The 19813-nt window shown below is 46.9% G+C and overlaps 1 protein-coding gene and 1 pseudogene across 1 annotated transcript; both read right to left on the reverse strand.

Moving 5' to 3' along the window:
• Nucleotides 1–1657: 1657 nt before the first annotated feature.
• LOC115541314 (zinc finger and SCAN domain-containing protein 29-like) lies at nucleotides 1658–3048 on the reverse strand. Its single transcript, XM_030353004.1, has 3 exons — nucleotides 2615–3048; nucleotides 2159–2281; nucleotides 1658–2044 (listed from the first exon to the last, which is right to left on the reverse strand). The coding sequence occupies exons 1-3, from the start codon at nucleotides 2982–2984 to the stop codon at nucleotides 1932–1934; spliced, it is 606 nt and encodes a 201-aa protein (XP_030208864.1). The 5' UTR covers nucleotides 2985–3048; the 3' UTR covers nucleotides 1658–1931.
• Nucleotides 3049–5644: 2596 nt separating this feature from the next.
• Nucleotides 5645–19791, reverse strand: LOC115541767 (zinc finger protein 91-like; annotated as a pseudogene).
• Between the last annotated feature and the right edge of the window lie 22 nt (nucleotides 19792–19813).

The following is a 19813-nucleotide window of genomic DNA, read 5'->3' on the forward strand; positions in this document are numbered from 1 at the left end:
AAACATTTACACCATTATTTGGTAAGATCGTATGCCCTGTTTACACCTACCCGATAGTGGGCCCCGATGGTGCCCGATGTAACTATATAAACTACTTTCAAAAAGGTGGAATATACACTATTTACAAATAAGTGGAATATATATATATACAGGTGCTGGTCAAATTATTAGAATATCATGAAAAAGTTGATTTATTTCAGTAATTATATTCAGAACGTGAAACTTACATATTATATCAATTCATTACACACAGTGATATATTTGAAATGTTTATTTCTTTTAATTTGGATGATTAGTACTGACAATTACTGAAAATCCCAAATTCAGTATCTCAGAAAATTAGAATATTAGTTACGACTAGTACAAAAAATGATTTTTTAGAAATGTGGGCCAACTGAAAAGTATGAACATGGAAAGTTTCAGCATGTATGGCAATCAATACTTAGTTGCAGCTCCTTTTGCCTGAATTGCTGCAGCAATACGGCGTGGCATGGAGTCGACCAGTCTGTTGCACTCCTCAGGTGTTATGAGAGCCCAGGTTGCTTTAATAGTGGCCTTCAGCTCTTCAGCATTGTTGGGTCTGGCATCTCGCATCTTCCGCTTCACAATACCCAATAGGTTTTCTATGGGGTTAAGGTCAGGTGAGTTTGCAGGCCAATCAAGAAGAGGGATACCATGGTCCTTAAACCAGGTACTGGTAGATTTGGCACTGTGTGCAGGTGCCAAGTCATGTTGGAAAATGAAATCGTCACCTCCATAAAGTTGGTCCGCGGCAGGCAGCATAAAGTGTTCTAAAACTTCCTGGTAGACTGCTGCATTGACCCTGGACCTCAGGAAACACAGTGGACCAACAGCAGCAGATGACATGGAAACCCAGACCATTACTGACTGTGGAAATTTTACACTGGACTTCAGGCAACGTGGATTCTGTGCCTCTCCTGTCTTCCTCCAGACTCTGGGACCTTGATTTCCAAAGGAGATACAAAATTTACTTTCATCTGAAAACATAACTTTGGACCACTCAGCAGCAGTCCAGTCCTTTTTGTCTTGAGCCCAGGCGAGACGCTTTTGACGTTGTCTCTTATTCAAGAGTGGCTTTACACGAGGAATGCGACAGCTGAAGCCCATATCTTGCATACGTCGGTGTGTGGTGCTTCTTGAAGCACTGACTCCAGCTACAGTCCACTCTTTGTGGATCTCCCCCACATTTTTGAATCGGTTTTGTTTGACAATCCACTCCAGGGCGCGTTTATCCCTCTTGCTTGTACACTCTTTTCTACCACATCTTTTTCTTCCCTTCGCCTCTCTATTAATGTGCTTGGACACAGAGCTCTGGGAACATCCAACCTCTTTGGCAATGACCTTTTGTGTCTTGCCCTCCTTCTTTAAAGTATCAATGGTCATCTTTTGGACAGTTGTCAAGTCAGCAGTCTTCCCCATGATTGTGTGTCATACAGAATCAAAACGAGAGACAATTTAAAGGCTTTTCCAGGTGTTTTGAGTTAGTTAGCTATTTAGAGTGTGGCACCAGGTGTCTTCAATATCTGACCTTTTCACCATATTCTAATTTTCTGAGATGTTGAATTTAGGGTTTTCATTGGTTGTCAGCTATAATCATCTTCTTTTTGGCAAAAAACACTTATAATGTATCAGTCTGTTTGGAATGAATGTATACATTCTACAGGTTTGACTTTCTAAATGGAATTAATGAAATAAATCAACTTTTTCATGATATTCTAATAATATGACCAGCACCTGTATATAAACTTGACTTTAGAGGGTCCAGCCCTGGGGCTGGGGGAGTGGTTCACACACGTCGGTCACGCATTGCCTCCACAAGCTGGCCGAACACACCAAGGAATGATCTGTGGAACTCAGCAGTCTGTGCCGCCTCCTCTCTTCTCAATTCCTGCTCCCTCGCTTCTCGGGCATCATTGAGCCCGGGTCCCATCCTGTTGGGCGATGTCATCAGCGTGCATTTCTCCTTGACAGTCCGTCACCTGAGCTGAGTGCTCCTGTTGAGACGGGCTCCTTTTTCGCTTGTCTAGACAACAATGAAGACAGGTAGAAATGGGAGGTGGTTAACCACAGCAAGTTTTAAAAAATGTATTGGGAAAATACAATTGAAGCTAAAAGCTAGATGTGAACTATTTCTTACCAGTGGTGCTGGACGTTGGAGAAGGTGGGTCTGTGGGCGTGGGTGGCGGTGTTGAAGCTGCTGCTGGGGGTTCATCACTGTCGATGTTAACCAACCCGCCTTCTTCGGTTGTACAAAGGAAGTCTTGAACAAAAGTGTACATGCACAACATAAGTAAATGCACAGTGCACACCATATGGCAACACTTAAAAATAACATATTAATCAGTTCACGTAGCGTGAATAGCGTCAATGCTGGAGCATTCACACTATTGTTATTCAAACCTTTATTACTTTTACTTCTTCCGTACGTTTTTTGGACCTTCATAACTCCTTCAAATCTTCAGCCATTTTAACCATACGAATACAAAAATGTTCAGCTCTTTAAGGACATGTGGGGTCACCTTTCAGCTTTCTTTCGGTAACATCGAATGTTGCTTTCAAGCAGACTATGGACTGGGTTCATAAAAACACTTACCATCATTATCAATTTCCTCCAACAAACCCATGGCCGAGTCGATGCCACTCTCCCTCCCGTTGTTCGCCGGTCTGTGCCCGGTGTTCATTTGGTCGTACCACTTCCATGTTTTGCGGTTCGACCCACTCCTGCCGTTCTGGTCCTTAATGGCCTTGTAGTCGCTCTTAAGCTTTTTAAGCTTATCTCGACACTGCACGTACGACCTGTAGTCTGCATGGTCTTCCATCAACTTGGCGACCTCCTTGTAAACCTCTTCATTTCGGGTGGCGCCGTCAAGCTCTTTTTGAAATTTCTCCTCGGCCACAAGACACAGAAGCCTCTGCACCTCAGCAATGGACCACCGAGAAGACTTACTATCATTAGCTGGCATGTTGAAGAAGTTGAAGAAGTGGAATATGTTGGCTGCGGCGCTGCTATGGCTGTTACCAGCATGGTTGCCATGTCGCTCTCGTGACTTCGTCACACTCTCTGGCCAATCAGTGGCCGGCCGTCTGCCGACGTCACCTTTTAGCATCGGCTCAGCTCGCTTAGAACCTAGAGCGAGGCGGTACTAAAAAAAGCAGCCACTTCAGGTACCAGATACCATGTTTTCGCGGTGGAAACGCCAAAAATGCGAGCTGAGTCGAGTCGAGCTGGTACCATGCAGTGGAAAAGCGGCCTTACAGACCTCTTGTCTGCCCCTCGACACCTCAATTCACACCTATACTCCACCCCTCCTCCCTGCTCTGCATCATGTCCTCTACAACCTGAGGACCTCACCCCTCCCCCAACTGTCACCTCTACAGTGTCCCTCACGCCTGCCCTGGTGAGAAGACAGCTAACAAGACTCCACTCCGGCAAAGCTGCAGGCCCCGATGGTGTGTTTCCCAGGGTGCTTAAAGCCCGTGCCCCCAAGCTGTGTGGAGTACCAAGTCTGGTCTTCAGCCTGAGCCCTCACCTCCAGAGGGTCCCCGTGCTGTGGAAGACGTCCTGCCTCGTTCCTGTACCTAAGAAGCCGCGTCCCAACGGCCCTCAGGACTACAGACCGGTGGCCCTGACGTGGTACGTCATGAGTAGGGCTGGGATAAACGATTATTTTTTAAACGATTAATCTAGCGATTATTTTTTAGATGCATCGATTAATCTAACAATTCAATTTTTCAGTCCGATTCGAATACAATTTGATTCGATTATCGATTATCTCCCCATTAATTGACTGACAGCAATTTATACATGTTGATTGACATATCTGAATGAAAAAAACATGAATTCCTTAACACTGCAATACATGTATATTGCCTTTAAATTATTAACAATAAAAACAGAAAGCGAATCAAAAGTTGGAAAGTGTTTAGTCAGCAATGTTAAACAAATACAGGATAGAGGTGTCAAAGCATCTTGTACCCCATGTTAAAGCACCCCATTGTCCGTGTGCATGAGCATGTGCACTTCTAACCAGAGTGAGTCCTCACGTGAATCTTCAGGGCGGAGCCATGACTGAAGCGCATCGTGCATTGGTCACACTTGTAGGGCTTCTCCCCGGAGTGAGTCCTCATGTGGATCATCAGAGAGCCTTTCCGACTGAAGCGCATCGTGCATTGGTCACACTTGTAGGGCTTCTCGCCGGAGTGAGTCCTCATGTGGATCTTCAGGGTGGAGACACGACTGAAGCGCATCGTGCATTGGTCACACCTGTACGGCTTCTCGCTTGTGTGAGTCCTCATGTGGGTCTTCAGGGCAGAGCTCTGACTGAAGCGCTTCGTGCATTGGGCACACCTGTAGGGCTTCTCGCCAGAGTGAGTCCTCATGTGGAGCTTCAGCTTGGAGCTCTCTCCGAAGCGCTTAATGCATTGGCCACACCTGTAGGGCTTCTCGCCGGTGTGAGTCCTCATGTGGATCTTAAGGTGGCTTTTCCGACTGAAGCGCTTCGTGCATTGGTCGCACTTGTAGGGCTTCTCCCCGGAGTGAGTCCTCATGTGGATCTTCAGGTCGCTTTGCCATTGGAAGCGATTCATGCATTGGTCGCACTGGTACGGCTTCTCGTCGTTGTGAGTCCTCATGTGGACGATCATATTGGCATTGTTGGGAATAACCTTTCCACACAAGACACCGGGCCGGCCCTTGCGGCCGCCCTGATGCCCAGTCAGCTCCTCAAGGCGGACGAGCCGCACGCTGCAGTTCAGGCTCTTGAACACGCTGTGGTCAGCGGACAGCGAGCTCAAGGCCTCCGGTTCTGACGCGGCAAAGAGGGTGTTATGGACGTCCACTGCCAGTGGGCCCTCCCCTTGTCCGTAGACGCTCAGGATGCGCAGCTCCCCGCTGTGACTGGACATGTGGGAGGAGCCAGGGGCGTCCACACGCAAACTCTCTGAGGTGGCGCCGCGCTGCGTGCTGCAGTCTCTGATGACATTGACGTCTTCTTCAGAGAGAAAAACAGAGACAGAGAGAAAGTCAAGGTTTTAATCCATTATTGGCACAAAGGGATTCAGTATGTACTATGTACACACTGTGTATTGGAAGAATTATATTTTATATTTCTTTCTGTCCAACTTCTATTTTTAGATTTATGCATTTTCATCGTTGGGTTGGTTGGTTGGTTGTGGGGGGTCAAGGGTCAAAGGCTCCAGCTGAGAAGGCACCGCTTCGTCTCCGCCTTTTAAGGATGTGGGGAGGTCATAAAAACACAACCCAGGTCACCTGTTGTTGCCTCATCACATGTTATACCAATACTGTATAATGGGAGTCACAGCATTCCTGACACCTGTTTGCCATGAAGAAGATGTAAATCATTCTACTATGAACTGTATAAGTACCCCTCGTGTTTTAGCAGGGCTCTGGTCATGATGCTTTTCCTGGCTGAGGACCAGGCTTTATAGCACAGGTAGAATCTAGTACATTCTCAGTTGGTAGGTCGTTTGCTTGCATGGATGCAATGTGTATTACTAACCTACAGCGGGCATGCCTCCACCAATATCCTCTTCAACCTTGATTGAAATGGTGTCTGGGGTCTGCTGCTTTCCACATAAAGAAGGAAACACACACAATGACATATTCGTTCAATTGCACAGAATAGTAAATGCCAACATATTCTTTATTTTGCTAACCACTTTGCTGACAAAGCATTGTAAGGAAAGTTTGTCTGGTACTTTCTCTTAGATCGACCATCATTCGTCTTCGTTAAATGCGACTGCATCACCTTCTCTCCCATGATGGTCAGCAGCTCACGGATTTCACCTTCTCTCCAGTTACAACTTTTCATGTTAATATCGCTGCATCGTCTCTGTTGTAGAGACAATGCAGCAACACCTCTACCCAAGCCTCGCCCCTAGAACCGCAAAGCTGTCTTATCGCATTTACATCAACATGAAACTGCCAATGTGTGTAGGGTCCGAGAGAGTAAATTGGGGTGCGAAATCAAGCCGCTAAATTACCTCGGTCAGTGTAAACGCGCGGTCCATGCAGGGAAAAAGGTGGGGATCGTTTTTACACCCCATATTTGGCAGTGTAAAAACATTTACCTAATCATAGAGGTGTGTACTTTCTAAGGCTTTGGGCTGGGGGTTTAACAGAGGACGCCTCTCTTTTGGGTGGTGAATAAGAAGATGATTTCCAACCTGCACACTCAGCTCCTCGTGGCAGACCAGCCGCTCGCCGCGCTCCAGGCTCTCGGCCGCGCTGTGGTCCGCAGACAGCGAGTTCAGGGCCTCCACTTCGGACGCGGTGGAGAGGGTGTCATGGCCGTCCACCGCCAGTGGGCCCTCCCCTTTTCCGTGGACGCTCAAGATCTTCAGTTCCTCGCTGTGGATGGACATGTGGGAGGAGCCAGGGGCGTCCACACCCAGAATCGCCGAGGCGGCGCCACGTTGTGGGCTGCGGTCCCCAAAGGCATCGCAGTCTTCTGCAGAGGGAAACATTTTTTACAGAAAGTAATTGTTTTGATACTGTTTCAGTAAAATGAGTAGACTCCACAGAGGTTTAGGGGTGTGGGCTTGCAAGGGACCAACTGAGACCAACCTGCAGTGGCGTCGCTAGGCTGTTTTATTCGGGGCTAAAGCCCCGGATCCTTTTTAATTAGCCCTGAATCTAATTTCTGGGGAAAAAATGAAATTATACTCTTCTTGAATAAATCATCTATTTAAAAATGAAAAATGAAAACAAAACCGTCTGAGATTCTGATGAGGTTTATGGATGTAATAAAAATGAACTCATAAGTAATTGCAAGAAATGGATAAAGTGTAATTGATAATTACACCGCTGTCTGAATTAAAATTATGATGTAGAGTTACAGCGTGCCTTAAATATTCCCCCCGTTTCAAGATGTCTTATATCATGTCAAGATTTATATGCCACCCCAAAATAATCTCTGGTCTCACCCTGGCCATCCCATTCAAAATGTTCTTGCTCCGCCACTGAGCTCTTCATGTATTGGTCGCACCCGTACGCCTTCTCGCCGGTGTGAGTCCTCATGTGGATCTTGAGTTTGGAGCTCGGACTGAAGGTCTCCGTGCATTGGGCACACATGTAGGGCTTCGCGCCGGAGAGAGTCCTCTTGTGGAGCTTCAGCTTGGAGCTCTCTCCGAAGCGCTTCTTGCATCGTTTACACTTGTAGGGCATCTCCCCGGAGTGAGTCCTCATGTGGGTCTTCAGGGTGCCTTTCAGACCGAAGCGCTTCGTGCATTGGTCACACTTGTAGGGCTTCTCCCCGGTGTGAGTCCTCATGTGGGTCTTCAGGGCGGAAAAATGAATATAGCGCTTCACGCATTGGTCACACTTGTAGGGCTTCTCCCTTGAGTGAATCCTCATGTGGATCTTCAGGGTGTCTTTCAGACTGAAGCTCATCGTGCATTGGTCACATCTGTAGGGCTTCTCCAAGGAATGAGTCCTCATGTGGGTCTTCAGGGTGCCATTCAGACTGAAACTCATCGTGCATTGGTAACACCTGTAGGGCTTCTCCCCGGAGTGAGTTCTCATGTGGAGCTTCAGGCTGCCTTTCTGACTGAAGCGCTTCGTGCATTGGTCACACCTGTAGGGCTTCTCGCCGGAGTGAGTCCTCATGTGGATCGTCAGGTCGCATTGCCGTTGGAAGCGCATCATGCATTGGTCACACTTGTAGGGCTTCTCCCCGGAGTGAGTCATCACGTGTCGGTTCAGGTAGCCTTTCCGACTGAAGCGCTTCATGCATTGTTCGCACCGGTACGGCTTCTCGACGGTGTGGATCTGATAGGTCTTGTTGGGAATAACCTTGCCACCCAAGACACCGGGCCGGCCCTTGCAGCCGCCCTGCTGCCCAGTCAGCTCCTCAAGGGGGACGAGCTGCACGCTGCAGTTCAGGCTCTTGGCCACGCTGTGGTCAGCGGACAGCGAGCTCAAGGCCTCCAGTTGTGACGCAGCGTGGAGGGTGTCATGACCGTCCACCGCCAGAGGGCCCTCCCCTTGTCCGTAGACGCTCAGGTTCAGATCCCTGTTCGGACTTGACATGTGGGAGGAGCCAGGGGCGTCCACACGCAGACTCTCTGAGGTGGCGCCGCGCTGCGTGCTGCAGTCTCTGATGTCATTGCCGTCTTCTTCAGAGAGGAAAACAAAGACGGCGAGAAAGTAGTGGTTTTAATTCATTATTTGCACAAAGGGATACAGTATATTCTTTGTACACACTTGTGTCTCTGGGAAGAATTATATTTTGACATTCTTTCTGACTTCTATTTGTGGATTATGCATTTCCCTTGTTCCCCTTGGGGGGGTCAAGGGTCAAAGGCTCCTACTGAGAAGGCACCGCTACGTCTCCGCCTTTTAAGGATGTGGGGAGGTCATCAAGACACAACCCAGGTCATCTGTTGTTTCCGATCACCTGCTTTACTAATACAGTAGTTATAATAAGAGTCTGAGCAGATTCATCATTCCTGACATCTGCCATGAAGAAGATGTAAATCATTCTACTATGAACTGTATAAATAGTCCTCATGTTTTAGCAGGGCTCTGGTCATGATGCTTTTCAAAAGAGGACCAGGCTTTTTAGCGCAGGTGGACTTGAGTACATTCTCAGTTGATTCAGGTCGTTAGCTTGCAAAGACGCAATGTGTATTACTAACCTAGAGCGGGCATGTCTCCACAGATACCCTCTTCAACCTTGATTGAAATGGTGTGACTGGCCATGTGGGAGGGGCCAGGGGCGTCCACACCCAGACTTTCTGAGGATGCGCCGCAGTATTCTGCAGAAGGAGAAAAAAATAAAGAGAAAGTAATTGTTTCGAAAACATTATTTGCATGAAGGGAGGCAGTGTATATTTGTACACGTGAAAGAAACTTTTTAAATATATGTGTACGTAACATTGACCCAGAGGGTTTAAAATGTGTACTGCCGACACAGATTGACAGTTTTGGAGAGGGACGTCTCCTCCAGCACCCTCCCCCCTGGACTCAAAGCTCAAGCGGGTGACCAGGTGAAGGAAACTCAACGAACACCAGCGCAAAATGATCTGGGCACAACATGACATGCAAGACAAGCGTAAATATTCTATTTTGACAATAACAAGCGACAACGTGTCCTTCCTTATAAGATGATCAGCTAAAATACATTTTGAATTCAGTGATGTTTGGGAATGATAAACCAGCTCATGTGACATCTGTCTTAAAACCCTTTTGATTCGTGTTTTAGCAGGGCACTGGTCATGGAGGATCAGGCTTTTTAGCGCAGGTAGACTCGAGTACATTCTCAGTTGATCCCGGTCGTTTGCTTGCGTAGATGCAATGTGTGTTACTAACCTACAGCGGGCATGACTCCACCAACATCCTCTTCAACCTTTATTGAAATGGTGTCTGGGGTCTGCTGCTTTCCATACAGAAGGAAACACACACAAGACATATTCTTTCATTTTCACAGAATATTTGCATCACAAATGTGTGTGCTTTACAAGGGTGTGTGCTGGAGTTGTAACAGAGGAAGCCTCTCTTTTGGATGCTGAATGAGAAGATGATCTCCAACCTGCACACTCAGCTCCTCACGGCCGTCCGTCGCCAGAGGGCCCTCCCGTTTTTCGTGGACAATCACAATCTTCAGCTCCTCCCTGTGACTGGCCAGGTGGGAGGAGCCAGGGGCGTCCACACCCAGACTCTCCGAGCTGGCGCCGCGCTGCGTGCTAGGGTCTCCAAAGGCAGCGCAGTATTCTGCAGAGGGAGAAAAAAAGACAACGTCATTGTTTTGATACATTAAAGCCGTAAAAGGAGGCAGTGTGTATTTGTACACGTGAATGAAACTCTTTAAATTTATGTACGTGTATGTAACATTGACACAGAGGGTTTAAAATGTGTACTGCAGACACAGATTCACAGTTTTGGAGAGGGATGTCTCCTCCAGCACCCTCCTCCCTAGACTCAAAGCTCAAGCGGGTGACCAGGTGAAGGAAACTCAACGAACACCAGCGCAAAATGATCTGAGCACAACATGACATGCGAGACAAGCGCAATACTCTATTTTGACAATAACAAGCGACAACGTGTCCTTCCCTGTAAGCTGATCAGCTAACATTTATACATTTTGAATTTGAGAAGAGTTTGAGAATGAAGCAGCTCATGTGGCATCCGTCTTGAAACCCTGTTTCGACTCTTGACTGATTCCATCTTTGAAATGCAACTCCCAAGTTTGACTCGTGTTTTAGCAGGGCGCTGGTCCTGGGCTTTTCCAAAGAGGACCAGGCTTTTTAGCGCAGGCAGAATCAAGTACATTCTCAGTTGATCCAGGTCGTTTGCTTCCGTAGATGCAATGTGTATAACTAACCTCCAGCGGGCATGCCTCCACCAATATCCTCTTCAACCTTGATTGAAATGGTGTCTGGGGTCTCCTGCTTTACACATAAAGAAGGAAACACACACAAGACATATTCTTTCATTTTCACAGAATAGTTGTTAATCCCCACTTACGACACATTGAATCATAAAGGTGTGGGCTTTCTATGGGTTTGTTTTAGAGTTGTAACAGAGGAAGCCTCTCTTTTGGAGGGTGAATAAGAAGATGATTTCCAACCTGCACACTCAGCTCCTCGCGGCAGACCAGCCGCTCGCCGCGCTCCAGGCTCTTGGCCGCGCTGTGGTCCGCAGACAGCGAGTTCAGGGCCTCCACTTCAGACGCGGTGAAGAGGGTGTCATGGCCGTCCACCGCCAGTGGTCCCTCCCCTTTTCCATGGACGATCAGGATCTTCAGCTCCTCGCTGTGACTGGACATGTGGGAGGAGCCAGGGGCGTCCACACCCAGACGCTGGGGTGGCGCCGCGCTGCGTGCTACGGTCTCCAAAGGCATCGCAGTCTTCTGCAGAGGGAGAAAAAAAAGACAAAGTCATTGTTCTGATACATTATTTGCATTAAAGGAGGCAGTGTGTATTTGTAACATAGTTGCATAGGCCGCGGCCGCTTGGGGTCCCCATAGGGGGGGGCCCCAACCAACCAAAACTAAGGGTTCGGAAATAAGCGGCTCAAATAAAAGAAAGGAAAAAAAAAAGGGGAGGGGGGGGAAGAGAGAGGGGGAGGGAGAGAGAGAGGGGGAGGGAGAGAGAGAGGGGGAGAGAGAGAGAGAGAGAGAGGGGGAGGGAGAGAGAGAGAGAGAGAGAGAGAGAGAGAGAGAGAGAGAGAGAGAGAGAGAGAGAGAGAGAGAGAGAGAGAGAGAGAGAGAGAGAGAGAGAGAGAGAGAGAGAGAGAGAGAGAGAGAGAGAGAGAGAGAGAGAGAGAGAGAGAGAGAGAGAGAGAGAGAGAGAGAGAGAGAGAGAGAATCAAGCAATAGATCACTTCAGTCAGTGGCATGTGCTCATTATACCACTGTTAAGGGGGTCGCCGGCCCTCCACTGCGCGTCGGGGCCGGACAACGCCCCTTAACAGTGGTATAATGAGCACATACCACAGCCTGTCGTGTGGTATGTGCTCATTATACCAAATAGTGATCTATTGCTTGATTATCTCTCTTTCTCTCTCTCGTGTCACTTTGCTCTCAGAGAGAGAGAGAGAGAGAGAGAGAGAGAGAGAGAGAGAGAGAGAGAGAGAGAGAGAGAGAGAGAGAGAGAGAGAGAGAGAGAGAGAGAGAGAGAGAGAGAGAGAGAGAGAGAGAGAGAGAGAGAGAGAGAGAGAGAGAGAGAGAGAGAGAGAGAGAGAGAGAGAGAGAGAGAGAGAGAGAGAGAGAGAGAGAGAGAGAGAGACAGAGACAGAGACAGAGAGAATCAAGCAATAGATCACGCCAGGCTGTGGTATGTGCTCATTATACCACTGTTAAGGGGCGTTGTCCAGCCCCGACGCGCAGCGGAGGGCCGGCGACCCCCTGCACAGTGGTATAATGAGCACATACCACTGACTGAAGTGATCTATTGCTTTTATACAACGGTTACTATTATGGCAAAACGAAAGTCATAGACACACTACATTTAAAAAGAAACCAAGAAAGACAAAGTAGCCGTTTTATTAAAGAATTTTATACAACGGGGCCTAAATTCAGCGATCTGATTGGTTCCCAACTGTTGTATAATGAGCGTATACATGACTGCTATGACGCCCAATCATTTTGTGAAAGTTAATAAAGTTGTATTAAAGTTGAACTTTAATAAAACTGCTACTTTGACTTTCTTGGTTTCTTTTTAAATGTAGTGCGTCTATGACTTTCGTTTTGCCATAATAGTAACCGTTGCATAAAAGCAATAGATCACTACAGTCAGTGGCATGTGCTCATTATACCACTGTTAAAGGTTGGGTAGGTGATTTGCGAAACGCCAGCAGATTTTGAAAATACGCAACTCAAATGGTCCTACCCCCTCTCCTTCAACGCTGACTCTGACTCCACCCATTCCAAGTACCTGGACGCGCAATCATGCACGAGCGCGAACAGAGATGCGCGAGAGCGAGCCAGGCTAGCGTAGGTTTTCGTTTAACAACATGGCACTACATTCAGCTGTAAGTTGCACCCAGTACCGCGGGAAGTAGGAGTGCTGGGGGTGCTGCAACACCCCCTGTCCGAGGCCCTGTCTTATCACAGAAAACGATCATTTCTAAAAACTCCGGCCAAAGTGGAGATTTCTGAAAACGCCGGTTATGTGTTGTCGTGTCAACGGGGAGAAACGGGATTTTAGGTTCTGAAGCGTCACATTATGCACCAGGAAATGCTTAACGTCATGTGAGCGCCCGCTGTACCGTATTGGTCCGAATATAAACACAAACCCCATTGTAAGACGACCTATATTTGGAAAAAAGATTTGAAGACCAGATCCGTTTTTTATGAATAAATAAATTGTATTCATTGAAATAATATACGAAAATAAAAAGGCATCGAATAAAACACTGCATTGCCACTAAACAGTAGTGCAAATAGGCCGTACTGATGTGTACACCAAAGACTATTCCTGACACTCCTCTGCCCCGCTGCGTTCGCTCTGGCTGTGGTCGCTCCGAACTGTTTCGGCCCGTGGCAAAGCGAGTCATCCTCGCTGCTGTCCAAGGCATTTTGAGACGCAGCATTTATTTAATGCTCATATGACCTAGTGCTGAAAAAAGGTTATATGAAAAAGTGTGAGGGTAGCGGTGGTGCGCTAAACTTGTTCTGTGAGCAGCTGGATGTGAACGATCGATTTTCAACTGTCCGCGCATGCACTGGTGTAATTGAGCTGCGCTGCTATACATCTTTTTTTATCAATGTAACGAGTTGCGAGTCTAGTGCAGAGTTTTTTTTTTTCCCAGCACCCCCTGCTGAGAATACGTTCTCGCTGCAATGGTTGGACCAGATGTTATAAACATTAAACGGTCACATAAATCATTACTATTTTTAGAAAATGTATGTTTGTTTCATATAATTGTATTGGAAGTCCTGGTTTTCACTAGGGTTGCCGCGGTGTGGACATTTTCACACCGAGTAATACACTCGTCTCCACACCGGTATTACCGAGTATAAACGGTATAAACTTTGAAACTAGGTCAACCGCCACACAAGCATCGGTTTTTAGACCCTTCTCGTCCTTCAGTTGCCGCCAACGTTCGAAAGCAGCGCCTAGGATTATTCTTGATTTCAGTTTTTCTCTTTCAGCGTTTTTATTATCAATTACTCTCTGAAAAAGAGTTTTCCTTCTCTTTGCTGGTGGTGGTGGTGGTGGTGGGGATGGTGGCGTCTTGTCTGCCATGGAAATTGTCTTCTACTGCTAGGTCCAAATGTGGATTAACTAGTTCCAGTAGCTACCGCAGGATAACAACAAACAGGAGCTTGCTCTGGGTCACGAGCTCTGGGTCACGAGTACTGCACGAAGGGGTCGCGCGCGGGGCGCGGGGGAGGGGGAGTGCAGTACGACCGTTTGATTGACGTACTTACTGTCCAATGCAACTCGGTGGCAATGGAAATGATTGGCTGGAGTTTTTCGAGCCCTGCCCGTTCCACAGATGATTGACTTGTTTAATTTTCATGTCAGTACTTCTAACTCAGTGGCTGTAAGCGGGTTATGATAAGGATTTCAAGTAATTTTGCAAAAATGGCCAAAAAAGCAAATCACCTATACAACCTTTAAGGGGCGTTGTCCGGCCCCGACGCGCAGCGGAGGGCCGGCGACCCCCTTCACAGTGGTATAATGAGCACATACCACAGCCTGTCGTGATCTATTGCTTAATTATATGTAGGCCTATTCGGCATATTGAACCGTCGGCCTAATTCTAGCTCGTAACTTTGGGGCTAAAAAGTGTCCCTGGAAAGGAACGCAGCATTACCTCCTCATCAGTAAGCGCTAGAACTACTGCAGTCCCGTAGCTGGTAAAAGACAGTTGTATTCGTTTGTAGTAGGGTGAGCAGACAGTCTTAAAGATTCGGAACATTCCCTTGGTATCCAAGCAGTAGAGAGATCAGCACCTGTACCCCCTTTGTTGAATTGTGCCCCTTCTCCCCCTGGTTTGCAGAGGTGCACGCTCAGTCAGAACGGTGATCCAAATAACAAACCCACTCGCGTTACAGAGTTTGTGGGTGTGTGTGTGTGTGCGCGTGCGTGCGTGTGTGCGTCCGTGTGTGTTAGTGTTCACACACACATACCTGATGCCATCTCTACCTTTGCATTAGCGACAGTAGCTGGGCTGTTAGCTTTAGAGCTAATGCTACAGCTACATTATAAGCGTAACAAGGTAATCATACACAGTAAGCCAACAGCATGATATAGTGTTGGTTGACTTACTTGTCCGAGGTTTGTAGCTGAGCCGAGGAGAGTTGGTACTGATCCAGACTTGATTTTCAGACGTTGAGCAAGTCCAGCTCTGTATTGGCCCAAGTTGAGGAAGCAGTCGTCGGTGAAATGTTTGGCGCAGACTGGCGGATCATTTCCAGAGAAAATCAAAATTAACCCACTGGTTCTTTAGAGGCTCGGATGAAGGAACAAAAAACAAACTTTTGTTTTCATTTGTACATCCAAACAATGCGCAACTACTGCGCTTCGCTCGTTTGCAAGCCATGATGTCTCTCCAGGAAAGAACATTGTGTACGCGCAAACGGTCGTAGCTCATTTTCTCATGGGCTCCAGCCGGTCAAGCCCCTCCCATGTTATGCACGTCACACGCCAAGGCCTGCCTACAGCGCAGCACGTCATCGTGGTTAGTTCAGGGACAGTCGGGAATTCGGATACTCGGTCAAAGCAGCGCCTGGATTTGCCTGGATGTCGGATGTCATGTGGTTTTTCCCCTAGTAGCTACTACATAAACGTTTACTAAACGAACGTTTCAAGAAAAATTGAAATATTGAATTATTTGAAATTATTATTGATGTGAGGACACCTTATTCCACTATAGTAACAATGTAGTCTATTGTCTATGACTATTTGAATGAAGATTCATCTGTATTTTTTATTTGTATTCATATTTTTGATTGATTTACATTTTTAATAAAAATCAAGTGAACATAAAAAACGTGTTTGCACTGTCTTTCGCATATACATATTGTGTTTTTGCTATTAATAAATAGGTTTGTCATCGTTTATGTCACTAACAGAAACTAACTAACGAAGAATAATACAATGTTAAGGAGTGGAGAAGTGAGGCTTCATCAATTACCAGATTGTACAACAATCAGTCAAAGAAAGCATTATGCCATTTACCTATTTTCCAATGATGTAGTTCTACATTAGTCTAAAAGAAAGTTTTAGACTGAGAAACTTTTCTTTAACCACTTTTTAGACAACCTCAATCTGTTAACCCCTCTGTATTCATACCGACTATTTTGTTTGCTCAAATATTTACCTATGCCAGACAGTTTTAGGCCTACCATCTGATCAGCCCTGTCTAAAATATTACATTTCTATAGAGGGCATCCAGTACATCTTTTGTACTTTCATCTTTTGTTATCTTATTTTTATTATTATACCTGAACTATTTTCTCACCCATACTGCGTCATGTCCTATGTATTGATGTGTCATAATAACCTTTGGTACTGTATTTGCCTGTTTGTGTGGAGTGTATTTTGGGACTTGTCCAGGTAATCAAGGGCAGTGGTACCAAACAAATGCAACCCCTTCCATGGAATATTATGATTGAATAAAGCCAATGATAGCAAATAATGAAAATCATTACCAAAATAAGTTTATATTATTCAGCAACAATAAACACTCTTCTGATCAAACTATGTAATGCAGACCAAGCCGTTCCGCTGCAAAAAAAAGTACAATTATCTTTACATCATGCAGTGAAACAAGGGGAGATGTCCACCACTGCCACCACTACTTTTCTCTTGATCCATGAAAGTGTTATAAAGTGGGTGATACTGGTGGCGGTTCTGAACGGCCTCTGACATCTTCAGTGTACATCTCTCCACCACCAAGTAGTTTACCCATCTGCCTGGCATCGTTGTGTGTGACACCTTGCCAGCAGACTGGTAAAAATGACAAACTTGCAGAAGGTTTGTCATTTTTTTTTTCCAGTCTGCTGGCAAGGTGTCACACTCAGTGATTGAGGCAAATCACTGTCCTATAGTCTATAGGACAGTGATTTGCCTCAATATCAGAATAACAACCAAATTCCTAATTTGAGTCAGTTTAAAGGAATTTCTATACATTCTCATTGGACCTAGATACCTCCCGTCCTCTCTAATTTAACGTGTTGTGATAATTCCCGTTTGCATTGCAACTGTAGCCACCGAGTCTGATACTGACGCCAATCGACCGATTTCTTTGTTGTGTAGATTCCTTTAAATGTCTTGCAGCCATGTCCACTTCACCCATATTGCGTATTGCAATTTAACTTGGTCTCTCCTCTGGCGAAAACTAAACTCCAAAATGGCCAGTCCCCCTCACCATTGTATTAACCCACGATGTGAACGTTTCCTATAAGAATCAACTAAACCCCTCGTCTCATTGAATGTATGCTTGGTAACTTTGCTTCCTGTATCTTCCCATGATCAAGCGCCAAAATTAAATCAAATATTTTGCTGTCAGAAGTGTCAGAGAAACAAGTCATTCTTCATCACACAGGCATAAATTAATAACAATAAAAACGGAAAGCAAATCAAAAGTTGGAAAGCGTTTAATTGTGATATATATATTTACAAATACAGGCTAGAGGTGTCAATCCAGGCGTCCGGTTACCCAATGGCAAAGCACCCCATTGCCTGTGTGCTTGAGCATGTGCACACACAAATAGCTTGGGTCGCAGCAGCCAGGGCCGGTTCTAGCCCTTTGGTAGCCCTAGGCGAGATTCAGTTTTGTGCCCCCCGTTCCCATAGCGAGTGTTACCTTTTAATTGCCATTACTATACTAAACATCACGGAAGACTCATATTAACTAATATACCTTTACTTTGCTTGGCAGTTTTTTCACCCATTTATAGCTCTGCTATACCACATTACAAATAAAACAACGAGTGATGCGTGGACACCGACAGAAATGTTTCAGTTTTTTTTATTATTATTATTACGTTATTCTTATTATTTTCCGCCGGTATGAGTCCTCATGTGGGTCTTAAGGGAGGTGCGGTAACTGAAGCGCATCTTGCATTGGTCACACCTGTAAGGCTTCTCGCCGGTGTGAGTCCTCATGTGGTTCTTCAGCCCGGTGCTCTCTACGAAGCACATTGTGCATTGGTCACAACTGTAGGGCTTCTCGCCGGTGTGAGTCCTCATGTGGATCTTCCACCTGTTGCTGTTTCTGAAGCTCTTCATGCATTGGTCACACTTGTAGGGCTTCTCGCCGGTGTGAGTCCTCATGTGGATCTTCAGGGTGGAGTTCTGACTGAAGCGCTTTGTGCATTGGTCGCACTTTTAGGGCTTCTCCCTGGAGTGAGTCCTCATATGGATCTTCAGCTTGGGGCCCGTACTGAAGCTCTTCGTGCATTGGACGCACTTGTAGGGCTTCTCCCCGGAGTGAATCGTCATGTGGGTCTTCAGGGTGCCATTCAGACTGAAGCTCATCGTGCATTGGTCACACCTGTAAGGCTTCTCGCCGGTGTGAGTCCTCATGTGGATCTTCAGCCCGGTGCTCTCTACGAAGCACATCGTGCATTGGTCACAACTGTAGGGCTTCTCGCCGGTGTGAGTCCTCATGTGGATCTTCCACCTGTTGCTGTTTCTGAAGCTCTTCATGCATTGGTCACACTTGTAGGGCTTCTCGCCGGTGTGAGTCCTCATGTGGATCTTCAGCCCGGAGCTCTCTACGAAGCACATCGTGCATTGGTCACAACTGTAGGGCTTCTCGCCGGTGTGAGTCCTCATGTGGATCTTCCACCTGTTGCTGTTTCTGAAGCTCTTCATGCATTGGTCACACTTGTAGGGCTTCTCGCCGGTGTGAGTCCTCATGTGGATCTTCAGGGTGGAGTTCTGACTGAAGCGCTTTGTGCATTGGTCGCACTTGTAGGGCTTCTCCCTGGAGTGTGTCCTCATATGGATCTTCAGCTTGGGGCCCGTACTGAAGCTCTTCGTGCATTGGACGCACTTGTAGGGCTTCTCCCCGGAGTGAATCGTCATGTGGGTCTTCAGGGTGCCATTCAGACTGAAGCTCATCGTGCATTGGTCACACTTGTAGGGCTTCTCCCCGGAGTGAGTCCTCATGTGGCTATTCAGCTGGCCTTTCTGACTGAAGCACTTCATGCATTTGTCACACTCGTGGGGTTTCTCGCCTGAGTGAATCCTCATGTGGACGATCAGGTCGCATTGCCATAGGCAGCGCTTACCGCATTGGTCACACATGTAGGGCTTCTCCCTGTAGTGAGTCATCACGTGGCGGTTCAGGTAGCCTTTCCGACTGAAGCGCTTCATGCATTGGTCGCACCCGTACGGCTTCTCGTCGACGCGGATCTGATTGGCCTTGTTGGGAATAACCTTGCCACACAAGACACCAGGCCGACCCTTGCGGCCGCCCTGATTCCCAGTCAGCTCCTCAAGGCGGACGAGCCTCACGCTGCAGTTCAGGCTCTTGGCCACGCTGTGGTCAGCGGCCAACGACCTCAAGGCCTCCAGTTCTGACGCGGCAAAGAGGGTGTCATGGCCGTCCACCGCCAGAGGGCCCACCCCTTGTCCGTAGACGCTCAGGTTCTGCAGCTCCCCGTTGTGACTTGACATGTTGGAGGAGCCAGGGGCGTCCACACGCAGACTCTCCGAGGTGGCGCCGTGCTGCGTGCTGCAGTCTCTGATGTCATTGACGTCTTCTTCAGTGAAGAAAACAAAGACGGGGAGAAAGTAAAGGTTTTAATTCATTATTTGCCCAATGGGATACAGTATGTACTTTGAACACACTTGTGTGTATTGGAAGAATTATATTTTGACATTCTTTCTTTCTAACTTCTATTTGTTGATTATGCATTTTCCTTGTCCCCCTTTGGGGGGGTCAAGGGTCAAAGGCTCCAGCTCAGAAGGCACCGCTACGTCTCCGCCGTTTAAGGATGAGGGGAGATCATCAAGACACAACCCAGGTCACCTGTTGTTGCCTCATCACATGTTATACCAATACTGTAGTTATAATGGGAGTCAGAGCTGATTCAGCATTCCTGACAACCGTCTGCCATGAAGAGGATGTAAATCATTCTACTATAGACTGTATATGTTTTAGCAGGGCGCAGGTCATTATGCTTTTCAAAAGAGGACCAGGCTTTTTAGCGCAGGTAGAATCGAGTAAGCTCACAGTGGATCCAGGTCGTTTGCTTGCAAAGATGCAATGTGTATTACTAACCTACAGCGGGCATGCTTCCACCAATATCCTCTTCAACCTCGATTGAAATGGCGTCTGGGGTCTGCTGCTTTCCACATTAAGAAG

The sequence above is a fragment of the Gadus morhua genome, chromosome 4 (genome assembly GCF_902167405.1).
Source record: "Gadus morhua chromosome 4, gadMor3.0, whole genome shotgun sequence".
Taxonomy (NCBI): Eukaryota; Metazoa; Chordata; class Actinopteri; order Gadiformes; family Gadidae; genus Gadus; species Gadus morhua.

Excerpts from the sequence above, each read along its gene's own strand:
- LOC115541314 (XM_030353004.1), bottom strand. The coding sequence starts at position 2,984 with ATGCCAGCTAATGATAGTAAGTCTTCTCGGTGGTCCATTGCTGAGGTG. Across the intron at positions 2,282-2,614 it reads GGAGGAAATTGATAATGATG|ACTTCCTTTGTACAACCGAA; the intron begins GTAAGTGTTTTT and ends CTTTTGTTCAAG. Across the intron at positions 2,045-2,158 it reads TCCAACGTCCAGCACCACTG|ACAAGCGAAAAAGGAGCCCG; the intron begins GTAAGAAATAGT and ends ATTGTTGTCTAG.